The sequence below is a fragment of the Pithys albifrons genome, chromosome 3, assembly GCF_047495875.1.
Source record: "Pithys albifrons albifrons isolate INPA30051 chromosome 3, PitAlb_v1, whole genome shotgun sequence".
Classification (NCBI taxonomy): domain Eukaryota; kingdom Metazoa; phylum Chordata; class Aves; order Passeriformes; family Thamnophilidae; genus Pithys; species Pithys albifrons.
This window is the reverse complement of record NC_092460.1, coordinates 45230506-45255225: the sequence shown is the minus strand read 5'-3', so window position 1 is coordinate 45255225 and position 24720 is coordinate 45230506. Positions and strand designations below refer to the sequence as shown.

Here is a 24720-nt window from a genome sequence, read left to right as displayed (position 1 = left end):
CAAGGTGTGGCCTCCTAAGAGGTGATCAGTAAAAGCTTAAGGCCTTTTCATGCAGATATCCAGATGTGACACTTGTCTGGTGACATATTTCACTTGCAGGGACCATAAAAACAAATGCTTACAACCAAACTAGTTCTTGCTGTCTCTAAAACTGGAGAACTGACTTGAAGATACTCTGCTGTCTGTGCAGACCAAGTGACTGGACCCTGCAGCATTGCAATTCCTCTGTGGGCTCTCCCCTCTAATCAGCGCAGCGCAGCATGAGGATTTTTATTTTGAAAAGGATAAATACCATCCCATCACCTTTCTCAATCTTTCCTGGCTCTGTTGCACCAATAGGGAGGTTGCTGACTTGATCATCCATGTGGCAGACCTGCAGTACAACAACCAGAGGCTCCAGGAGGAGAACAACAAGCTGAGGCTCACGCTGGAGGCTGCGGATGAGACCAGCAATAAACTGTCAGCAGATAATGAGCATCTCCGGCAACAGGTTAAAAGGTGAGAGATCTGGTGGCACCAGCCCTAAGCTCTGATGGCCATGGGCACAGTTACAGTCCTCCAAGTGGGCCAGTCATGCTTTAATACTTTCTTCCTCACCTTGATTGCTTCATGATTGCTTCAGGAAAGATCTTGAGGGGCTGGAGTGGGGCCAGAGAAGAGCAACAAGGCTGGAGAAGGGACTGGAGCACAAGTGCTGTGGGGAGAGGCTGAGGGAGCTGGGGGTGTTTAGCCTGGAGAAGAGGAGGCTCAGAGGTGACCTCAGCACTGTCTGGAACTCCCTGAAGGGAAGTTCTGGCCAGGTGGGGGTTGGTCTCTTCTCCCAGGCACTCAGCAATAGGACAAGGGGGCACAGGCTCAAGCTCTGCCAGGGGAAATTGAAGTTGGAGAGCAGAAAAAACTTCTTTGCAGAGAGAGTGCTCAGGCATTGGAATGGGCTGCCCAGAGAGAGGGTGGATTCCCCATCCCTGGAGGTTTTTAAACTGAGCCTGGACGTGGCACTGAGTGCCATGATCTGCTAAAGGGACTGGAGTTGGCCCAAGGGTTGGACTTGATGATCTCAGAGGTCTTTTTCAACCCCATCCGTTCTCTGATTCTATGACTGAATTTCTGAACTTTCTGTAGTATCTGTGGGGTTTAACAATGCGGAACATTGGTATAAAATCATTCCTCTCAGAGCCGAGCTCTTGCAGGATGAGGGTGTACACAGGCAAAATCTTGGAGGAAAACAAAATCAAACAAACAAAACAACAAGGCTTAATATTGCCAAGAGCACAGCCAAGCACTGGAAGGCTTCCAGTCCTACACCACATGCTTGTTGCCTGGCAGAGGGGAAATGAATGTGTAAGAGCTTTTTTGCTAGTCCTTTGAGGAACTGAGGTGAGTTGCTTCAGTGGTTTAGTATTTCTGTAGCCTGGAGCTGTATCAGTGCCATGAGGACAAGCCCATTTCTCACAATGCTCACCTGACCTATTTCATTAAAATGGGATATAGATGCCAAACCGTTCCCAGGATTTTCTGGAGAAAATAAGGCAAGAGTCCTGCAGGGTTTTGCTGGCTTGGGACACGTGTCCTTATGTTGCACCACCTGCTCTGCCTGGAAAAGGGCTGTGTGAATATACAAGAATTGGGGCATCACATCAGGATAAGAATATGATGTGGAGTTTGTCCCTGAAAACTGGACTGAGGCGTTTCTGGAGCTGCTATCAAATATTGTAAAGATGAGTTTAAGTGTTGAGACAGCATGATATATTTAACTGGAACAAGATACATTGTTGGCATGCTTTTCTTTACTTCCACCTATCTTGGATGCCATGTTTGCCTGGGGTTTCATCCCTTACCATGAGCAGAAGGGGGTGAGAAATCATGGGTGAGTCCGTGAACTTGCTGGACAAAAATGCTGGGCTTAAACTTGATTGTTGCTCCTCTTTTTAAGTGTCTGTGCCAAAAAATAAGTCGCTGGTGGCTGTCTAATGACCAACATGAAGTGGCTGAAGTTTCTCTGGGTTTGCCTCCCCCTGTGCAGCATCCAGCACTTGGTATTGAAAGCCAAATCCCTGGAAGAAGAACTGGAAGAGGCAAGGAACAACCTGAACCAGTCAGAAGAGAGGAGGGAGCAGGTCCTCTGGCACAACAAACAGCTGGTAGGTGCTCTTATTTCTTGGCTTACCTTGTACAGCTTTGTTTTAATTTGAGATGAAATGCATAATAATCCACCCCACCTCCTTTTCACAAGGTGAGAGAGAAAAATATTATTGCAAATTTTGTAGTTGTGCAAAGGGATGCAACCCCACAGCTTCATCTTGGGCTCTGGATGTGTTTGTGGTCTGTTGGTTTTTGGGTTAGTTTGGCTTTGACCATTGAACTTGACATGTTAAACCCAACTATTTTGTTTTTCTCTTTTGTCTTTCTCCCTTTTTTATTTATTTTGTTTTTAAATAAACCTGACCTGCTCAGGACAAAGAAAATCAGTCTCTCAACATCAAAGTTACTTCTCTCCAGGAAGAGGTAAAATCAATCATGGTTTTACACATTCTTGCCTGGCTACAGGTTTACCATTAAGAAATGAAATGTTTGTCAGGCTTTGAAGCCTGACATGCTAATTAGGTTATCCAAATATTTAAGATTTTACAAGGATGAGTTGTAATAAAACTTTATATCTTGAAGTTGCACTGTGCTTTAGACTTTCCATTTGCTGTGTAAGTAAAGATCCAAGGTTAGGGATGTGTTGGAACAGGGAGAAAGAGCTTTCCCTCCTCCCTTGTTTCAAAGCTTTATAGGCAATTCCACATATTTCTAGTTAATGGAGCTATAAATACACTAACACTCCATTAAAACAATCTCCATCCAAAATGTTTTAATTTCATAATCACTTCTGTTTCCCTCCTTTAAGATCTAAAGGAGTGGCCCTGCCTGGAGCTATAAAAGCAAAAATGTGCCTTGGCTGGGAGGGGTCTCTGCTCACAGATGGATCCTCTGACACTGGAGGCTTTTAGGGAATGTGTTGCATCTTTAGGCTTGGGTTTTGTTTGTTTTTCAGGGGAGAGCTCTCCATTCTTACTTTATCTACTTAATTAAAGCAAATATTTTATAAGCCAGTTTTTTATCAGGCGATAAACTCATTAACACCTCCTGACAGCCTCTATTTCAGACTATTTAGGGTGAAACAGAGAAACAGGTTAAACACGACATAGTAATGAAAAACACATCAAGATAAATCTTGTTTAAAATCCTCCTAAGTCCAAATACCTATTAAACAGCATCTTTCCAAAAACAATTGTTGTTCTTCAGGCCTGGGAGTTTATCTTGAGCTTTCTAGGTGTGTTAGTGTTTATAAATAACATTTCTGGGTTTTCTTTCACCTGTGCTCTGGAGAAATAAGGGGAAGAGGAGCAGAAACAGTTTTGGTGGGACAAGCACACACAAAAATGCTGGTGGGGTTGGAGAGTAGGCAGCAGCCTGGGGGTGGAGATGTCATTTTTGCCTGGAGCCTTCAAGGAGAAGCTGTCAATCCTTTCAGCTGTGCCTAAACACTCTGCATCTTGTTTAGATTATTAGGAATAGCATGGACACTGAGGGACTGCAAAAGAAGATTTTGGAGCTGTCTAAAAGTGCAGCAGAACTTGAAGTAAGCATTGCAAATCTGGGAGGAATAAAAAGACATTACAGAGTTTACTTTGGTCAAATTGAGGGGGATATTTCTCCTTCTGGAAGGCAGGTGAATGTCTGTATGAAGGGAATGCAGTGCAATCATGGCAGCTTTGACTGAGAAAGTGGCTCTCTGGAGGCTAAAAAACTGTTTAATTTGTTCCTCTAAGTGAAACTTTTAGGAAACCTCTTCCCCCATTATTTGAGAAAATATTAGTCATCCTTTGGGTGATGATGCTGAGGAGGAGAAGTGAGAGGAAACAAAGGTGACTGCGAAAGCTGAGAACACTCTTAAGTCTTCACTGGGTACAAGATTTGTCCTCTGAACACACCACACAGTGTATTCCAGGAAGAATTTGATATTTCTAAGCTAGGAAGGATAATACCCTTTCTTCCCTTCCAAGAAGAAAATAGTAACAGACTTGTATTACAGTTCATGATGATCTTGAAGGGAAGTTCTGGCCAGGTGGGGGTTGGTCTCTTCTCCCAGGCACTCAGCAATAGGACAAGGGGGCACGGGCTCAAGCTCTGCCAGGGGAAATTGAAGTTGGAGAGCAGAAGAAAAATCTTTGCAGAGAGAGTGCTCAGGCATTGGAATGGGCTGCACAGAGAGGGGGTGGATTCCCCATCCCTGGAGGTTTTTAAAGTGAGTTTGGCCGTGGCACTGAGTGCCACGATCTGGTAAAGGAACTGGAGTTGGCCCAAGGGTTGGACTTGATGATCTCGGAGGTCTTTTCCAACCCAGTGATTCTATGGCTGGAATTGTTTCTGATCTCTTCATTCTTTAGATCCAAGTACATGTTTATGAAAGCACTGTGGGGAAACAAGAGGCAAGCTTGACCAAGGTTAGTTCCTTTTACTTCATCACTGTCTCCACTGAAAATTATAAACTCCCAGAATGGTCTGATTTGAAATGACCTGCAAAATCATCTCATTCCACCTCCCTGCCATGGGCAGGGACACTTTCCACTATCCCAGGTCTACACTGACTATGGATGATTTGTAACAAGGCAATACTATTCACTGTAGGGCTTTTATTTCCACTCTTCTCACAGTGCAGAACCTGCTCCTATAAATGGCTCCAAAGTAGGCGAGCTCTGCTTCAGGACCTGGTTATGAGCCAGCATAATTAAAGGCTCCAGGATTTTGCTTCCATTTAAAAAAAATAAAAGGGTGGGGAAAGAAAATAATCATAACATATTGCAACAAACTTCAGAAAAAAATGTACAGAAACTTGAGAAGGATGTTGCCTTCACCAGTTGCTAAGAGGATACACCTGCAGGAGATCCTTCCATCATGTCTCTTACTCAAATTGAATTTTTATATCAAATTAGAAATGGTGATTGAGCCCAGTGGAAAAGCTGATTTGTCCTTTTGTTACTAAGGTGTAACTCTGTAGGCTTTGCTGAAGAGAGGGAGCATTTCTGAGGTCTTTAAACTTCTTTTCTATTGGAAAAGCAAAGACATAAAATCTCACAAGGGTGTTGGCATTCTCTGGATTAATGAATTATGAAAACGGCCTTCTAGGCCAGAGGAGTTCCTATTTAGAAGAACATATTTTAAATCACCTGCTAAAATATTTGACTCCCTATCCACAACAGTGAGTGCAGCTGAATTCAAACAGTAAAAAAGAGACCCTGGCTTGGTTGTGATGCAACTGATAACTTTGTAGCTGAGTGTTTTAATAACTTTGGTCTGGTTGAGTAGGAGGAAACCATGAAAGGGCTGAGAGTACCAGAGCTCCTACTTGGAATTCCTGTTTTCTCTAAGAAATTCTCTGCAGTGTCTTCTATTGCAATGACATAACCTGACTGAAGCCCATTACGAGTGTGTCATAGATAATACTTGTGAAGGATTTTGAAAGATATACTTCTCCTAGGCCTGACTCTATCAGCTCTTCTTTTGGGTTATATTTAATCTACAGAGTACTACACTCCATGTCTTTAATAATAAAAAACAATGAGAGTTAGATATTACAACTTGTTTTGAAGGTCAGCTGGGATTAAACCAGGCATAATATAGTCTATATTTTCAGCTAAAACTCAAGTGTTTCTGTCTAGTTTAATCTGCTGGTACTGAAACCAGGTGAGGAATAAATTAAAGTACAGATTGAATATCATGGTTTTTTAATGATTTCTTGTCCTTTCTCCCCAATCTCTGCAGAAGGAGCAGGACATCAAGGAATTAAAATTGACCATTGTGGAGTGTTCCTCAATAATAGAGGTACGGGCTGGGTTTAGTTTTTGCCTCTGTGGGGGCAAAGCCTGGGTGTGCTGTGTTGATTCCTACATGGCAAACTAACCCTTCAACCAGCTCTCCTGGGTGTGTTTTAGACACTGAGGGCAGAAAAAACCCAGCTCCTGGAGAACATGCGCCACATGCAGCAGGAGCTGATCTTGTGAGTGCTGGGAACAAGCCCCTGGAAATACTGTTTGTCAAAGGTCAGGAAGGACTGATACATCACTTTTCCTGCTTCTTTTTTTTCATAGAAATGGCTTGTGTTTCCCGTTGATGGGTAAATACAGCAGTAATACTCCTGAAGGGATGAACTCCCTGCACTGTGAGCTGGAACTTGCCCAGTCTTCTGAGGTAGGAATTAAATCTTCAATAAATCTCTTCCTACTTGTCTTTCATCAGCAGAGGCAGAAGAAAGATCATTCCCTGTAGATTATTGGATAACCTTGGAATTTGAAGCTATTAATCCCTGTGTGCAAGCACAGAATGTGAAGGTTACAACACTGTCCCAAGAACATTGGAGAAAGTCCAAAGGAAAGCAAACAAAACACTTGTAGATCTAAGGAAGTAAATCTAGAAGAGCTAACTTTGTTTCAAAGTTTTTGCAGGTGTAATTGAGCCTTCACACAGGATCAAAGATGGCAAGCCAAATACATTTAAATGAATAGAGTAAATTATTTCTTAAATTGATGATCATGATTGGACTGAAGGACTTTAATCAGAGTTATCTGCTACAGTGTAACTATTATAACTACTTGTACAGTGCACTAGCTATTAAATCACTAATTTCAAAGCTGGCTTAATGATTATTAAACAGAGGTTGTTGTTACTCACCCAGTTGATGACCACGGGCTAATTCTTCCATCTCTTCCAAGATTCTCAAGACTGAGTGGACAGCCCTGGAGCAAGCACTGGACCGTGAAGTGCTGCTTTTACTTCAGGAGCCTGAATATGAAGGAGAAAAATTTCAGACTATCATAGAAAACCTGGTCAGTGGCAGAGCTTTATGAGAATAATGGTCAGCTCTTCTGTCAGCCTTTTAATTAGGAATTCTCCAAGCACTGTTTGCTGGTTTAAAGGCAAACCAGCAGGGGAAATGAGATTATAAGTCAGAGCTAAAATTTAATAATAATATTACAATAAATACACTGACACAAAGGGAAATTGCTTTCAACTCACAAAACCCCAGCAGTATAACCCAGTGTCCTCGGGCGCAAACCCAAGGGGGTTTGTTTGCCCTTGTGCTGATACCTGTGTGGCTCCCCCAAGTCCAGAGCAAAAGGAAGTGAAAAACCTGTTGGTGCAGACGAGGGCTGTGATCTGGTCAAGAGCAGTGATCTCCTCCTGTCAAGGTCCTGCTGCTTCTCTGGATCCAACAAGAAGTTTCCAAGGTCTTCTTACCCACCACTTATGTACCCTCAGGGAGCACCCAGTCCCTCCCCCTGGGCGGGGACTCACACAATGGGTGATTAACTCTGGGAGCCAGGGGGGTGTTGAACTGTTGATGGCCCATTAGCAGCTCCGCCCCCCGCAGGCTGGATGTGAAGCTGATAATGGCTCCCTGGGCAGCTGCTGCTAATAGTCTATTGTCCTTGGGGAATGAATAGAGGGGGTAGAATACACAGCTTTGATCACCCCACACACAGTGTTAACTGGTCCTTCCTGCTGAACTAGGACACACTGACAATCCCATCATATTTGATCCTCTTCAAATAATAAGAATAGTTTTATTGAGGGTGGAGAGGGGCACAGTTTAACAATATCACAACATGTAACCTGGGTGATTCTGGGCAGCATTAAAATGCCAGGATTTGGGGTGGTTGTTGTTGTTTTGGGGTTGATGTTCTTTCTTTTTTTTTTTTTTTTTTTTTTCCTTTTCAGCAAGAGGAAGCCTCTGAAGTGGAGGAGCTTGTCCTGACTTCATTAGAATGGGTGAAAAATCCTGATGAGGACATGCAACAAGCCTGGGAAACAAAACTTGTGGTAAGTCTCAAAGTATGTAGTGAAATAGTGGGGCTGTGCAAAACTGAAGGAAGGCATTTTACTGCTGCATATTGGTTACTTGAGGTCATAATCTAGATTAGAGGTGGCTGAATGGAGAGAAAAAGCATCTGTTGTTTTGCTTTTGAGGAGGAAAGGGGTGACTGCTTTGCACTTACATGCTGTGCTCTCCCCGACTTATCTTGTGCAAGATCTCCCTTTGTCTGGAGGAAAGGGCAGATGCAGCAAGTCAGTTTGAAGGGGAAAAGGAGGTCAGATGGCCCTGTGATATCTTTTCTGCCCACTGCATGTTTGTGTGCCTCAAACCCATTTTCTCCTGTGCTCTGAATTTTCCTGTGCTTCTGGATGGACTCCCCATCAAGAGGAGGAGGGATGATGTGGCTTTTAGAAGCAGATTTCCAAAGCAAAATTTTCCCAGGGTTTACTTTGTTTTGAAAGGTGAGGAGTTTTGCTTTTGCTGGACGTGCTGCACAGGAAAAGTTTCAACAAGATAGTGTTTTACAACTTAATCTTGCATAATTTATTTCTCCTACTCCTCATACCTCTTGTGAGGCTTCCCCTTAGAGGAAGCACAAGCGTCTTGGTCTTTTAACGCTGATGTCTCTTTAGGTAGACTCTTGGAAACTGCTGGCTCATAAATTGTTGTAGTTTTTTGATCTTGACTAAAAACTTCCTCCTTCAAAGCTGTCAGAGCTGAAAAATGCTTTTGAAGTGACACTGGAATTGTATTCCTGTTAAACACGTGAAGCTAAAACTTTTGGTGTGGGGGTTCGAGTTGATCATGGCAAATAAATCCTCTTTTGGCTCTTGCAGAGCAATTAATTTGGAAGAAAAACTAGCAGAAGATTAAGGGAGAACAAGATGCTTTAGAAATAAAAGGTCTTGTCCTTCAGGCTCCTATGAGGATGGGAAGAAACTCCATGTCAAACAAACTGTGAAAACCAGTCCGATATGTGGGAAATTTGGTATATGGAGCTGAACAACAGTAGGTCCAAAAAAGATACTCAAAGCAGCTTCTTCCAGCCTTAGAAAAAGCTTTAGTTGACACATTAATTAAATCTTAGACCCTGCACCATCACCTGAAGCCCAAACACTTCCCCACCATTTCCTAGGAAATGTATTATGGACAGGTCTTGCTGTTATTTAGTGCTTTCAAGTACATTTGAAAGGATATTATACAGCCAGTAAATTTGAAGTGTGCTTCTGCTTTTGTGAATATATACATCTATTTAAGTGTATATAGACAGGGGCAGCAAAATCTTTCACCCTTCTCCTATTGGAGGATAAGAATGGCACATGTGCCCTGATAAACCTCAACCACTTATGCTATTTCTAAGAGTCAGTGCTGCCTGCCTTGGCTGAGCAAGTGATCTCCAGGATGTGGGCATTGCACATGGGCACATCCCATGGCATCCTGGCAGACTTATCAGCAAAAGCTGCTCAGGCTGGTTTTGGGTTTTTGGTTTTTTTTTAGTATGATACTTGATGCGCTCTGTGTTTTTTTGTTTGAAGCTCATGAACTGACTCAAACTTGCAAGGAGATAAGGTGGCCCATACTTGTAGGATGGATGTTTGCCCCTTAGAAGGGATGTAAATTCCCAGAAATATAAACCTCTTTCTTTCCTGACCTCTGTTTGACTCTCATTAAGCATTCTTTAAAAGCTGAGGACACAATTCCATGTGTCCAGAGGAGCAAGGTCAAAGGAAGAAGAATCCAGTGCCCTTTTTCAGTATTTTCAATTGCAAGTTCACAGAAATAGAGGATGCAAAGCTAATCAACACTTCCTTTTTACCTTATAAACCAGAGATAATAAAACTGAAAGCCTTTGTTCCTTGGACAGTTCATGTGCTAGGTGTGTATGACCAACTGATTTATCAGATCTTTGGATATTTTATTTATTTGGCTGTAATAACAAACCCAAAGTGGTACCAGTGGACTTAGCTGCACTTTGAGGAAAGGATTGCAGAAGCCTGAATTCTCCATTTTAGGGCTTTCTGCAAGATGGTTGTTATTGAAACCTCTTTTCTGGGGTTTTGTTGCTGTGTCTGGGCCCCTTGGGGTGGAGTTTCATCCTCACTGCTGGAGTGTTGGATGGAGGGGAGGACGCTGAGTGGTGCAGCAGAGAAATCAATTCTCAGCATGTAAACTGGTTTCCTCTGTGTCTCTCTTCCTTCCCTAACCACATGGCAACCCATTCTCACATTCCACAGCTTCTCAAGCAAGAACTAAGAGAAAAAAGACATGCTTGGATCCAGAAACTTCAGCTCTTGGAAAAATGCAAGGAGACCTTAGAGAAGGATTTTGTTCGAACGGCAGGAAACCTGAGGAGAACCAGGACAGAACAATTCCACCTGAGGAAAGAGCTCTCTGCTAGGTACCTCTCAAAGCTGGGTGCCTTTTCTAGGGGGAGCTTTGGAGCTGGCTTTTATATTTTGGGTTGGTTGCTTAGCTGTTTAGTGGGCTGGGCTGGTTTGGTTTGGGTTTTTGTTGGGTTTGGGTTTTTTGTCTTGTGGAACAAAGTCCACTGAATTTTCAAGACTTATTTTTTTAGGTGGGGAAAAAACCAAACCAAAAAACAATGAACAACTTGTTTTGGAGAGTGAATTTGCTTTTAGCATTCCATTTACACTATGCAGGAGTTCAGGTTTATGTATGAACTGACACATGGGCTTGGAGGTGTCTTTGAAAACACCAGGGAGACCACAGGCTGAGCAGTTAAAGCAGGAGGGCCCTGCCTATCTAGCAGGTGCAACCATTAAATTAACTGCTGGGTTTGTGCCAAACAGGTCTGTAAAATATATCCCTGCAGGTATTATTGCTGTGGGATACAATTACTAGCCCCAGAGATGGGATTTCTTAGTTTCCCAAAGTTTCAATCAGTTATGTCATTAAATAGAAAAATGTAACTTGTTCCTGCTGTGACTTTTCATGTTACAAATAGAATCGCAGGATAGTCTTTGACCTTAAAGATGATCCAGTCCCACCCCCTGCCATGGGCAGGGACACCTTCCACCAGCCCAGGTCACTCAGAGCCCCATCTAGCCTGGCCTTGGACACTTCCAGGGATGGGGCAGCCACAGCTTCTCTGCCCAACCTGTGCCAGGGCCTGCCCACCCTCAGCAAAGAACTTCTTCCTTATATCCAATCTAAGCCCACCCTCTTTCAGTTAGAGCAGCAAATCACAGCAGGTGCAGACAGACCTCTGCCTGCTCTCCCATTTCCTCAGACATCCTGGAAAAGAGTTTATTCTGGCAGAAACCACTTGACCAACAGGAATTTTGTTGTCTTTGTGGAAGCCAGGCTGGTTCACAGTGTCAGCCTCCTGCTATCCCATGCTGAATGGGAATTATTTTTGCCTGGCTTTGGGTGTGAGCAGATCCCAAGGGCTGATGTGGTGCAGTTGTACCACACTCTTGCCTGACTTACCTTCCACTGACCTCTCCCATTGTGCTCTCCCAGTGCTTGGGAAAGAGCTGATAAAAATGCTGGTGCCTTGGTTTTTAAAGCTGCTTCTCAGCATCAAAATTGTGGTGGTAACAACAACAAGAACAAAAAAGTAGAGATGAGTTAGAGAAGAAATGAGGAAAGGGTTTCTGTAGTGATGAAGAATAAAGGTTTCCTTGCTAGCCATCCTCTTTGGCAGTGGTTCTGATGGCATTTGTGTCTGCTGTCAAGTGAAATATCCTCTCAAACACTAAGATATTAATGTGATGAAGTGGCATTAATAGCTCTGGGCTATCTGACTCTACATCTGATCACTGTTTCTCTCAAGCCATAAGAAAACACATTATTTTGACTGAAATAGAATAGTTTGTCCCACTAATGTCTTTCTGTTTGAGATCTGCTGTTATTTCATAAGCTTCCTCTGTGGTACCCAACAGTCTGGGACTGGTTCAGCTGGAGGAACACCAGGGAAAAACCTCCATCCCCTTCCTGCTGTTGGAAAACCTCCTTAGCCTGCGTTGAATTGGTCTGTTCAGCTGAAGAAAAGGAGATTGAAGGGAGACCTCACTGAAATTACAACTTCCTTACAAGGGGCAGGCACTGATCTCTGCTCTGTGGGGACCAGGGACAGCACCCAGGGAATGGCTGGGGCTGTGCCAGGGCAGGGACAGCACCCAGGGAACGGCTGGGGCTGTGCCAGGGCAGGGACAGCACCCAGGGAACGGCTGGGGCTGTGCCAGGGCAGGGACAGCACCCAGGGAACGGCTGGGGCTGTGCCAGGGCAGGGACAGCACCCAGGGAACGGCTGGGGCTGTGCCAGGGCAGGGACAGCACCCAGGGAACGGCTGGGGCTGTGACAGGGCAGGGAAAGGTTGGATCTCAGGAAAGGTCCTTCCACCAGAGGGTGGTGGGCACTGACCAGGGCTGTGGCCATGGCCCCAAGGCTGTCAAAGCTCCAGGAGTGTTTGGATGATGCCCTGGGGCACAGAGGGTGACTCTTGGGGATGCTCCTGTGCAGGGCTGAGGGTTGGACTGGATAATCCTTGTGTGTCCCTTCCAGCTCAGCACATCCTGTGACTTGTGCTTAGCAAGAGGGAGTGCCTGGAAGATGTCAGAGCTGCCTGTGGTCCTCATGCCATGTCCCACCAGCCAGGCTGTGTCATCTCCTGGGCATGACCTCCCAAAATGTCACTAATGGGTTGTGGTTTGTGCTGTTCCCCCACAGGCAACAGGAGATAGAAACTGTCAAACAGCTCCAAGAAGAAGCTGCTGGGCTGGCAGAAGCCCTTGGGTTGGAGCTTCAGGAAGCCAAGAAGCAGCTTGAGGATGCCACCAGACACGTAAGGGCCAGTGCAGCTCCTCCTGTTCAGGAAAGAAGAGGAGGCACAAGGCTGAGTGGCTGCCCCTGGGAAAGGAAATCGCGTGTTCAGGATGGTGCGCCTCGCTGCAAGAGTGGAACCAGCAGAGGAAGTCAAATTTGAGGGGGTGGTGACAACAGTTTGCTGATGAAAGAGGCAGCATTGCATATTTGTGGTGGCTTAAAGGAGAGGGAAAAAAAAGAAAAGAGAAAAAAGCACCCAAAAATAGCTTCCATACACAGTCCACCCCAATGTAAAAATGCAGAAGTTCAGAGGGAGCTTTATCACTTCCTGAGAAAGAACAGATGCAGTTTGGTTTCATTTACGTGAACTGTGGAGGCTCCTTGTGTTAACCAGGCTGCTTATTTCTTTTGTTTTGGGTTTTTTTTAATTCTTTTTCCCTGAATATTGTCTTGTGCTTAGGCGGAGGATCAAGTTGAAGTGTTTCACTCTGCCCGTGAGGAAGCAGCATCCTCGAGGAGCAAGTTGGAGGAAGCCATTTCTGAGCAGCAGAAGCTCAGGGATGGCATTGCAGCTTTAACAAGCACTTGCCAGTTGCTGCAGGGAAAGGTGGAACAGGAGAAAAGTGAGTAACTCCTGGCATTGTGCCAGCATTCATTCTTGCATGGGCAAATAGTTTTATGGTTTAGCGACAGCAAAGGGGGATAGGACTGATGTGCAGGTCAGTCACTAAAATGCCCTGTGGAGTCTTTTTTTTTTCCTCTTTATTTCTACTTTTCCTTCTGCCACTATGGCATCTGGGCTGAGAAGCAGGTGGGATCCCAAGGAGTGGGTGTTGGGCTCAACCAAAGCTTCAGACCCTCTTAACAAAATGTCCAAGGAGGAAGGATTAGTAACTCCACGGGTGCTCCTTTACCAAAGGTGCTGCTCCCACACCCGCACAGCTCACCTTGCTCCTAACAAAGTCACCCCTCTTTCTAAAGCTTTCTGTACTAGACAAACATGATTTTTTCTTTTTTTGTGTGTGTGCTGCTTGTAGTTGCTCTGTGGTTTTGAATAACTGCTGCTCTCCTCAGTGCAAAGCAATCCTGTCCCTGTGTTTGTTGTGCACGTGCAACTCCTGCCCCAGAGCCATGAAAACTTCCTACTGCCTCTTGCTCACTAACACCAACACCTCTAAAACTTGGGAACTAAATAATGCAGTGCTCTGATTCCAGCACACGTGGTTAGAAAGGAGGAACCTGACAGACTTACCCTACTGTTTGCCTCAGGCTTGCATTTGCCAGGGCAATGTGACTGATGCTCAACATGCATTGTAAACAACTTCATGTGAAACCAGTTTGTCTTGTAGGGAAAATTACATTTTTGGAGGCAAAATTACCTTCTGTCTTAGCTCTGAGGCACAACTGCTCTGCACTGCTCTGGCAGGAACAGCTCCAGACTGTGCTCACCCACTTGTGAGCAGCATTTTGGCACTGTTCATGTGTGTGTGCTCGTGTTCCTTTCATGCTCGTTGCTTCCTTCAGACTGGGGAGTTGATATTTTTTTCTTTTTTTCTTAACAAGGGGCATAACAATGGAAATAGTGTGTCACTTCCCAGCTCTGAATAGACAAAGCTCTTCTGCAAAGTGATTTGGAGTAAGAGAAAAAAGAGAGGACCCCAGATATGTGGATTGGTGCCACTCTGACTCAAAAAAAAAAAAAAGAAAGGTTCTCCCCCTTCCCCTCTAAAAAATGCCACCACCCTGAAAATGGTTGATATTTTGGCTTTAAATTACTCCAGTTAGTGATTTCTGTACACTTTCTGTAGATTTAATACATGAATTTCATAGAGTTGAGCTGGCAGATGTGTAGAGAAGTTGCAAAGTGTTATGAAGGACAGGGCTCACAAACAAGGCTGGCAATTGGGGGAAGAAGAAAAGTGCTTTATATTGATTTCTGTAGAAAGCCAGACAGGGCTGGGCCGTGGTCTCCTCCCCACCTACCCCTTCCACCCCCTGCTTCCTCCACCTGCATGGTGAGAGATAAGAAATTAAGGAACCTGCTGGCTGAGGAAGCTGCTGCTCAACCAAAGTCAGCCTGGCACAGCTTCTTTGGGTGTCAGGTGCTAATTGTGCCTTTCTCCTAATTGCTCCAGCTGCCCAAGCTTCTGAGACCTGCCTTCAGTGCTTGGGCACTGAGGTTACAGGGCTAATAAAGTCCCCTTACACCCTCCGAAGTAGCTGTGGTATAAATTAAAGGTATGACAGAATTAAGGCAGAACTCACCACTGACAGGTCTCTGCATTTCCAAACTTGAGCAAAAAATGCTTCTAATTATAACATAAAGCCAGCTGACTTCCAAACTTCTGTGCAGGATGTCAAACTGAAAGGACAAATGTTTCCTCTTCCAATAGTTCATCTGTTTCCACAGGCAACTTTGGCATCATAATGTTAATAATGTTAGGAAGCTTTGCCCCCTCCTTTGCAGCAAAGGGAAATGCAACCACAGGGAAGAAAGTGGTGTTTTCTTTCTTGTAAAAACTATTGCAGGCACAACTAGACTAATGCTAATTACAGTGAGTTCTGACAGGCAGTAATCAGGTTTAGAGGTGCAACCAACTTGTTATCAAGTTGTAAGGAACCCTGACAGGTCTGTGACTGTCTCTTCATAGCAACTGCCAATGCCCTGCGATGGGAACTGCTGCAGAGGTGCCTGTGTGAGTTGCTGTGTCAGGTATGACGTTGGGTGGGGGCTCAGCTTTGCACAGGAGGTGCTCTGGGGAAGGACAACCACAGCTGAGATGAGCTGCAAACAATCTGGCAGCATCAGGTTTCTTCTTTTTTGACGTGTGGGTGCAGTAAATACCAACCTGCATGTTGTTGTTTTCCTTATCAACCCTTCTGGGGGACAATGGACTGGGGATCCTCACATACTTACAGGTGTGGTTTTGGTGATGGCATCAAATGGTTGTGCTCTTCACACACCTTTTCTGGTGTGTTGCTGTGATGTTTTTGGCCCCCAAAATCAACCTTCTCTTCTGCAGACGGACTTGAAAACAAATGTTTAAACCTCTTGTCCTGTAAGATATTTTCAGTCTCCAGGCATTGAAATAGTTACTACCTTTGTGGCCTTCTGTGGAAATATGTTGGAAATGACATAACTCTGGAATGCTTTGCTTTGAATAAAATTACTTGTTTCAACTTTGGATGGGGGTGGAGGGGGAGACATTGTGGAAAGACGTTTTTTCTCAACCAGCTCTAGTAAGGAATGCTGTAGCTCAGGGTCTGAGCAGCCTGGATTTAACACAGGATAACAAGGTATTTCTAATGGCAAACAGGAGGCCCTGAAGTGTCTCTTAGGCTGTAAACGGAGCATCAGAGGAGCAGGATCAAAATGGGCCAGCTGGATGGGAATAAAACTTAATTTGTCTATGACAGTCTGCAGAATTAAAGGCTGAAAGTGGCAAGGGGAAACAACTGCAGAGTTTTGCAACTAATAGCTGAAAATAGTTCAGTTTGAAAGATTTTGTTCAGAATCACTAGCAGTGTTCTCTTCTTTTTTGGTTTGTGTTTTCTTCTGTATCTGCCTGGCTTAAACTCTTTCTCTACTGCAACAGTGCTGTGCAGAGTTAGACTCTGAGTATGGTTTGCTGCCCACACCAGCTGAACCTGTGAAAGGGAAGGTAAGTGTGTTTGCTCTGACCATTGCTGAGCCTCTCAAAGTGTGACACTCCCTTTGTTTGGGTCTTTAAATTCATGACTTGAGGAAAATAAATACATTCCCTTGCCAGAAACTTTGCAAAGTCAAGCATTCAATATAAATAACTTGTGATGTATTTGCATGGATGTGTTTGACTGTCTAGAAAAGTATATTCCATATGTATTTTCTTGCAAGTGTAAAGTGGAATTATTCTCCCTCTTCCTGTATCTGTTTCACCTGTTAAGGATATGAGCTGTTCTAGACAAAAAAGCAACAGGTGATGTACTTGTAACTGTTGGTGTTCCACTATGAAGTTGGGGGAATTGGTGACATTAATATATTCAGTGAGATTGAACAGCAGCCCTTTTTATTTTTCAATTAGCAGCTCCATTACTCGAAAAGGAGTGAAGGACCCTTGGAAATTCTATCCTGGCACAGTTCCCCTCTTCTAGGTAAGACCTGGTGGTGTTGGCCAATTTTCTGTCTCTCTCCTGAAATACAGACAGAGTTGATAAAACAATATCAATAGTGATAAATGTGCTGGTAGGGTGTGGAAAATTTCTTGTGGGCTCTACCCTATTTCTACATGTGATCCAGGAGGCTGCCCTGTGTTTATAGTGCTTGCAATGAAAGGCCTGAAAAGGTGACTGGATGTCAGCCTGGCCCAAGTCCCCAGGCTCAAGCTCTGCCAGGGGAAATTTCAGTTGGAGAGTAGAAAAAACTTCTTTGCAGAGGGAGTCCTCAGGCATTGGAATGGGTTGCCCAGAGAGAGGGTGGATTCCCCATCCCTGGAGGTTTTTCAGCTGAGCTTGGCCGTGGCACTGAGTGCCATGATCTGGTAAAGGGACTGGAGATGGCCCAAGGGTTGGACTTGATGATCTCGGAGGTCTTTTCCAACCCAATCCATTCTATTCTACGAAAAGCTCAAGTAACTCTCAGGATAAATCACACATCCAAGTATATTCCTGACAAGAGCAATAGGGCTCTAGTCTTGTTCTTCCCATTCCCACTGAGACAGCAAGTGCTCCTTTGCTGCTGAGCTGAGGCCAGTCCTGGTTTAAAAGCTTGAACAGGTAACAGAACTACTGAGAATAAAATCATAATAGACAGAAAATAAAATGGCTTGGGCTGGAAAGGGCCTTAAATCTTGTCATGTTCCTTCCCCCTGCCATGGGCAGGGACACCTTCCACTAGCCCAGGTTGCTCAGAGCCCCATCCAGCCTGGCCTTGGACACTCCCAGGGATGGGGCAGCCACAGCTTCTCTGCCCAATCTGTACCAGGGCCTGCCCACCCTCACAGTGAAGAACTTCCTCCATATAGCTAACCTAAATAGAGATCATAATAATAGACTAATAGCCTGTGAATGTCAAATTTAATTCTAGGCCATACTGATGGAAATAGAAGACAACCTTTCTTTCCTGCATGTTCTTATAAGAGCCCTCTGCTGCTCTGAAAGGGCTGTTTCACTGAGCCAGCTGGGAATGTTCCTGCAACTTCCCGTGATACCAAAGCAAATAAGGCAGGTTTTCTCACCTTGCACCACTCAAGTGTTGATGTAAGAAAGAATTATTTAGTTCCTGGCCCCCTCTGCTACACAAAATAATGCACTACCAGAAAGCTGTTTCTATAACCTGAGTGATGGAAAGTGCCCATCCCCAGGTGCCGCAAAGTCTCCATCTGCAAAAATCATTGAGGCCACGTAGCCTATGGCCTTCATACCAAGAGGGAAGTGACCTGGTTATGAATCTGTTGGGTTGTTCTGCTGCTTGATTAGTTGAGATGTAGCTGCATGTCAGTTTTTGACTAACTTTGCCAATGGCCACCTCTCTTCTCGCTTGTCTGTCCGAACAGATGCTCTGAACTTGGAGACCTCCTGCCCAAAGAACCCTCCTGGGCACAGCTGGGATCAGCCTGGCAGGCAGAGCTCTGGCAGCTGCACCTTGGCAAGGGGAGAGCTGGGACACGTGGCAGATGTGACATCAGAGGAACACAAGTAAGAGGGAGAAACAACCTCCTGGGGGTGGAGGAGCCCATGGGATGTGCTGAATTCAACAGCAGGGCCTTTAGTGGGCAGTGCTGGACACTTGGTGATCAGCTTTGCTTCTGTCCACAAATATTAACACTCTGTGCTGGAACTGCTGGTAATCAGCCAAATACAGAGATGGTGTTTCCACTTCATGCTGGAGAACCGAGGCATGAATTAGGCATTCTTGTCTATTTTCCATGTTTACCTCACAACTGGTGCTTCCATTAGATGCCAAAATCCTGTTGGCTTTGAGGAGTCACTTCTTTATCTTTGCAGAGTTTAGAGCAGGAATTCTGTGATCTCTGCTTACCAAGCTGCCTCCTTAGATCTTTAAACTAGAGGCTGAACTGCTGAAGATTATGAAAGCTGGAAAGAATTGCAGTGAATATTTTAAAAGATAAGGATGTTCCTGAAGGTGCAGAGACAGGCAGTCTGCAGCAAAAGACTCAACAGCTCCTGAAGCTTTTGCCACTGGTTTTCTGTGGCAGTGTGGAGGAGGTTGGGAAAAGGCCTGGTGGTGGTTCTTGCTGTCTGGGGGAGGAGGGATTGATGTGAGTGATGAATTTGTCTTTCTCTGAGAGATCAGCTGACTGAGGATACAGATAGTGGTGACTTCAGTTGTTATGTGCTTAAGGCAAATGGGCAATACATCTCACTGTTGTTTGGGCAAGATGCAAATCAAGTGTGTGTTGCCAGGTGGAAAATATGCTCTGCTGGTGACTCCAGTGATTCAGACCTTCCTGTTTCCATTACAGTGATGGACTCTTCACTGACTGAGGTGAGTGCTGTCTCTGCTGCCCCACATGTGGGTTTGAGTGGGTTCAGGCATTCAGCTCCAGGTTGCTGAGCTGTAAATCAGCTCTGCTGCCAGGTGGATGGAGGTGGCAGCAGCCAGCAGGGAGCTGCCTGGGCTGTGCCCTCCTTTTTGGGCATGCTTCAGGAATACCGTGGTCATAAATCTAAATGTCTTGGTGTTCATGTGCAACTGGGGCATTCTTTGAGCTGAGGAGCATTTTAAATGGGGTCTCAAGGCTTGAGACAGTGCAGTAATACTCAGTTCTGCCAGGGAAGTCTGAGTGCTTTGCTCTCCTCCACCTGGAAGGAGCCCCAGGATGCTTTAGTTGGGAGTGCTGCCTTTCTTTGCTGTTTCTCCCATGGGCACCATGTCAGAGCTGAGAAATGCCACCTTTGCTGGGTGAAAGCTTCCCCTCAGCTGCTGTACTCAGCTATGCCTTCTCTGCTGCCTTGAATTTTGCATCCACAGCTTGAGCTGTCAGTCAGTTTTCTTGTGGCAACAGCACGATGAGCTGCAGCTCAGCACGCCCAGTTGTGCCACAATAATCACTGTTGAGCTCCACACCTCAGCTCTGCCTCACAGAGCATTCCAAAGAGCTTTACACACTCCAGTGTTGGTGGTGATGATGGAAGAATCCTGCTCAGTGGTTTACGTGAACCTGGAAATAACCTTTGGCACTAAACATTTAACAATATTTAAATAATAACCTTTGGTCCAGCTGTAGCAGCAAATCAAAGCAGAAAGAGCAGTGAGGATAGAAAGTAAGAGTGGTGGGGACTGCCTGTGGTTTCAACCCACTGCTTGCTTGGGCTGGAGCAGGTGAAGAACCCCCAGCTTGTGCTACTGCTTAAGTCACCTTACAGAGGGTAATCTGAAGGGTTCTTGCTCTATCCAGTCCTTCTGGAAAGCCACAGCCTTGCAAAGGTGTTTGAAGCACCTGTGCTTCACTGCTTTGGAGCTTGCTGAAATTCCAGCTGGGCTCAGAAATGCCATTTTCCATCCTTGCTATCATTTTTCAATATAAGCTTTGCTTTCCATGTGACTATTGTAAAGGGGGAAAATAAAAAGTTTAAAGCTTGTCCCAAAGAGAAGGCAAAGGGGCTGTGTCCAGGGGCTGTTCTAAAAACTGGCAGGGAAATTTTGAATATCCTTGTTCAATAGGAAGAGCCTCCCTAGTTTTCTTTGGAGTTTTATTACACTGCCATTGCAGATATATTTGAGCAGCTTGAGTCTTTCAGCACGCAAGTAACTCATTACTGATTTTGAAGCATTGTCACCATAGGAGCCTGAGGGCTGTTTAATGAAGGAGCATTTGAGAGAGTCAAGTGAAGCTTGGGCTTTTTCTGCTTGTTTTGATTTATAAGCATGGAAGTTGTATCGCACTCTCTAAAAACCAGATTACAGGCCTTCCAAATGTTAGTGCTTCTTTGGGAGGAGTTACACAAGGCTGTGGCCAGAATTTGTCTGCTGTGATAGAGAATCCTTGGATTATTATGTTAATCGAGGGGATGGAGGGGGGCAAAGTGATTAGGAATGTATTGGAGGACCTTCTTTAGACAGTCCTTTTATGAGGAGGGAGAACCATTCTCTGGACACACAGATTGTGTTAGAAAATCTAGAATGTGCTCTTTTTTCTTGTTGGTTTGTGTTTAAGTGTAATCCATGGGAATGCACAATCCTAATAGTATTTTTCAAAACTGAATTGAGGATGTTCTTTCATTGCAATCAGAAACCACTGACCATGTGATTAGCTGGGGCATGTGGAGTAATAAATTGCTTTAGTCAGTTCCTGATGGTGCAAGGGGCTTTCTGGCTCTCTGAGTGCTGTGTAGAAGTTTTAGAAGGCCTTTAGGTTCCTCTTGATTCCTCTCCAACATGCTATTTTCCACCACCTCCTTGCCCAGTGCTGCTGCAGACCCAGTGACCTGACCAAGGCAAATGCAGTGCTGTACTTCCTTTGGCTTGAGAGAATTCAAATAATAATAAAAATAGCCCCAATTTGCATTAGAGGAAACATCCATCTGGCTGGGGCAGAGTCTTGCAAGCACAGCCCAGCTCTGATGGTGGGGGAGTGAGGAGGAGAAAAAGGCATTTGCTGATGTTGGGAACATTTGGGTGCTCTCACAAGTGACCAGGAGCTTTGGACTCCTCTTGTTCTCCTTTGCTGGGTTTCCTGGGCTCTGTGGGGATGTTTGAGGGGTAATCACTTGCTGCTATGGTTTGCAGTTCTTTTGGACTTGGCCTCATACCTTCTCTGCTTGGAGAGAGGTTTGTTTTTAATCTGTTCAACAGCCCTCTTCAACAGAGGGTGCAGTTCATCACAACTCATTAGAACCTTAAGCCTTTAAACCTCCGTTTCATCCTGTATTGTCATCCATAAAGAGAGACCAATCTAACAATTGAACAAGCAAGCTGGAATTATCCAGGATGAAAAGAGGAAGAGGAGGGATAGTACCCCTACAGTGCCTCCCTTGACACATGAAAAGTCTTAACAGGATATTGGTTTTCCCTGTGGTGTGATAAGACTTCAGCCCAGAACCACAGTGGAGCAGCTGAGAGGAACATGAGGAGAAACTGCACACCCACATTTCAATGTTTTATTCCTCTTTTGGGCCCTCTGAAGGGGATGGAGAACTTTTACATAGATAAACCTGCTCTTTGAGGCCCTTTGAAGGGGATGGATAACATTTATACAGATAATCCTGTCAAACTGGAGTCAGTGAAAGGCACACACTAAAATGTGCAATGCAACATGCAAGTTTTCTGTGTTCTTAATCATCTGCTCTGTCATGCTGGTGCCAGTAACACTTTTATTTACTGAGCCAAGCCCCATGGCTATAGTCAAGTGATGATCTGTGCACTAGTAAGGTTTGAGGTAAAGACCTTAAAAATGGGTGTATCTTGACACTGTACCTCTGTTCCATCTTAAGATTGTGTAACCTGGATGTTGGTAACTTGAAAATGTGTGCTAGAAGCAAACCATGAATGGGAACCAATGTCCACATGATAATCCTGAGCTCAGACTTCTGCAGAAATGTAGTGCTCACTCCTAATGATGATGAGTGCTGGTGAATGGAGCTGCATCCAGCTGGTGGTCAGTCACCAGTGGTGTTCCCCAGGGGTCTGTGTTGGGTCCAGTCCTGTTTAACATCTTTATTGATGATTTAGATGAGGGGATCGAGTCCATCAGCAGCAAATTTGCTGATGACACCAAGTTGGGAGGGAGTGTCGACCTGCTGGAAGGCAGGAGGGCTCTGCAGAGGGATCTGGATAGACTGGAGAGATGGGCTGATTGCAATGGGATGAAGTTCAACAAGGCCAAGTGCAGGTCCTACCCTTTGGCCACGACAACCCCCTGCAGCGCTCCAGGCTGGGAACAGTGGCTGGAGAGCAGCCAGGCAGAAAGGGACCTGGGGGGAACTGAGGGAAAGGAAGCTCAGCATGAGCCAACAGTGTGCCCAGGTTGCCAAGAAGGCCAATGGGATCCTGGCCTGGATCAAACCTTGAGTGGCCACCAGGCCCAGGGCAGTGACCCTTCCCCTGGACTCTGCCTTGGGGAGGCCACACCTTGAGTGTTGTGTTCAGTTCTGGGCCCTTCAGTTCAGGAAGGAGATTGAGGGGCTGGAGCGGGGCCAGAGAAGAGCAACAAGGCTGGAGAAGGGACTGGAGCACAAGTGCTGTGGGGAGAGGCTGAGGGAGCTGGGGGTGTTTAGCCTGGAGAAGAGGAGGCTCAGGGGTGACCTCAGCACTGTCTAGAACTCCCTGAAGGGAAGTTCTGGCCAGGTGGGGGTTGGTCTCTTCTCCCAGGCACTCAGCAATAGGACAAGGGGGCACGGGCTCTGCCAGGGGAAATTGCAGTTGGAGAGCAGAAAAAACTTCTTTGCAGAGGGAGTCCTCAGGCATTGGAATGGGCTGCTCAGAGAGGGGGTGGATTCCCCATCCCTGGAGGGTTTTAACCTGAGCTTGGCCGTGGCACTGAGTGCCATGATCTGGTAAAGGGACTGGAGTTGGCCCAAGGGTTGGACTTGATGATCTTGGAGGTCTTTTCTAACCCAATCCGTTCTATGATTCTATATCCAAACATGCTGCACTCCATCAGAGTTGCTTCCCTTGGAGACAGAGGTAACTGGCAAAACTCCCTTCTAGCACCTGCCAGACAGACCCTTAGAGATGAAGCTTGGATGAAATAATAATTTATTAACAGTTTTAAAAAGGAGTCGCTGATATTAGACTTTTATGTAAACTGTAATGGATCTTGGAGTGAGTGTGTGACCTTTGCAGGTATACAGGAACATTGTGGCCTGCAAAAAAGTGCATTGCATGTGTTGGTGCTCATCTTATTCCTTGTGAGCAAAAATCTGGGTGCTTGCTCACACTGGAGCCTTTGAAGGAGCTATTTGTAGGTAGCTGAGCTTTGACTGCTCTCTACAGATATTGCCTTCTCTTTTCTAAACACAAATTACAGCCCCCTGAAGTGCAGGGGGCTTGAATTCCCTTCTCTGAGCAGGTGGCACGGCAGCCAGGATTTCAGATGGTGCTGTGCACTTGTGGATTTGCCAGAGAAGCATTAAATTCTTCTGAGAAATAGGATTTGTATTTTTAAAAACCAAAAAGACAGACTCACACCCCAGTAAAATCCTTGCAGGAGCCTTGAGTTTTTAAGCATGTTTCTGTTTTCCTTTGCTTTGCTGTGTGCTGGTTTTCTGCTACATGCTTGGCTTGGTGGTTTTCTGTCACAGATATGGGCTGATGGCATCAAACATGAGGATCTTCTTCAGTCATCCCACCAACCTTCCAAGGTCCCCCATAAGAGATGAGGAGGTATTCACAGAAGCTCAAATGGTCAGGCTCTCACTCAGTGGTTAAGATCTAGTTCTCTCATTGGGTTAAAGAAGGGTTTAGCACAGAAATATGGAAAAGAAAATAGTCAAATCAACTATAGGAACTCCTGTGAGCAGCATTAGGGGACTTTAGGCACATTGAGTCTTGCTGTTTAGCTGGGAGCTGTGTAACCAGCCCCACTCTGCCTGTGGGCAAAAAATGGTGCTGCACTTTTACAATTCCTTGTGTGTCACTTCAAGCCAAGTATCACCACCTCCTATTTTAATACAGCTTGTATAAAAGCAGCTGGTGTTTGATGTGCTCAGTGAGTGGTGCAATGGTTCCTTGGTAAGAGCCAGTAATGCTTCTCCTTTGTGCAGCCCTCGGCAGCCCTGCGGAGAGTCAGCATTGCCACAGTGCCCAGGAGTGCTGGGACTGGGGTGCCACTGGTAAGGAGGGGCTCCCAGAGGGCTGGGGAGGGGTCTCATCTTCTCCAAACTGCCTGGGCTGAAGCAGGACAATGCCAGGCAGTGAACGGCCTTCTCCAGGCCCAACTGCACGACCCTGATGGAGACGAACGCAGTGAGAGATTCAACAGGAGATCCAGCAGTTGGTAAGTTCCATGGCTTTGCCTTTGAAAAGGGGGAAATATTTTTTTAGCTCTGCCTGTGCTTGCAGCAAGCAGCTTATGGGGCATCTCACAGAATCCCAGACTATTCAGAGTTGGAAGGGACCCACAAGGCTCATCGA

General features: G+C 45.4%; 2 protein-coding genes across 2 annotated transcripts in view; both read left to right on the top strand.

Annotated features, from left to right (window-relative positions):
- DNAI7 (dynein axonemal intermediate chain 7) overlaps positions 1-24720 on the top strand; it is a 113986-nt gene that overhangs the window by 52239 nt on the left and 37027 nt on the right. The window lies entirely within an intron of this gene.
- LOC139669187 (inositol 1,4,5-triphosphate receptor associated 2-like) overlaps positions 1-24720 on the top strand; it is a 70395-nt gene that overhangs the window by 39475 nt on the left and 6200 nt on the right. The window contains exons 2-21 of the mRNA XM_071549635.1: positions 340-498; positions 2024-2141; positions 2455-2505; positions 3548-3625; positions 4434-4490; positions 5809-5868; positions 5979-6043; positions 6135-6234; positions 6756-6869; positions 7762-7863; positions 10093-10256; positions 12552-12666; positions 13108-13270; positions 15299-15360; positions 16244-16309; positions 16709-16778; positions 18179-18320; positions 19050-19131; positions 24351-24419; positions 24519-24583. Of these exons, the coding sequence (XP_071405736.1) occupies positions 340-498; positions 2024-2141; positions 2455-2505; positions 3548-3625; positions 4434-4490; positions 5809-5868; positions 5979-6043; positions 6135-6234; positions 6756-6869; positions 7762-7863; positions 10093-10256; positions 12552-12666; positions 13108-13270; positions 15299-15360; positions 16244-16309; positions 16709-16778; positions 18179-18320; positions 19050-19131; positions 24351-24419; positions 24519-24583 (1902 nt within the window). The remainder of the gene's footprint in view (positions 1-339; positions 499-2023; positions 2142-2454; positions 2506-3547; positions 3626-4433; positions 4491-5808; positions 5869-5978; positions 6044-6134; positions 6235-6755; positions 6870-7761; positions 7864-10092; positions 10257-12551; positions 12667-13107; positions 13271-15298; positions 15361-16243; positions 16310-16708; positions 16779-18178; positions 18321-19049; positions 19132-24350; positions 24420-24518; positions 24584-24720) is intronic.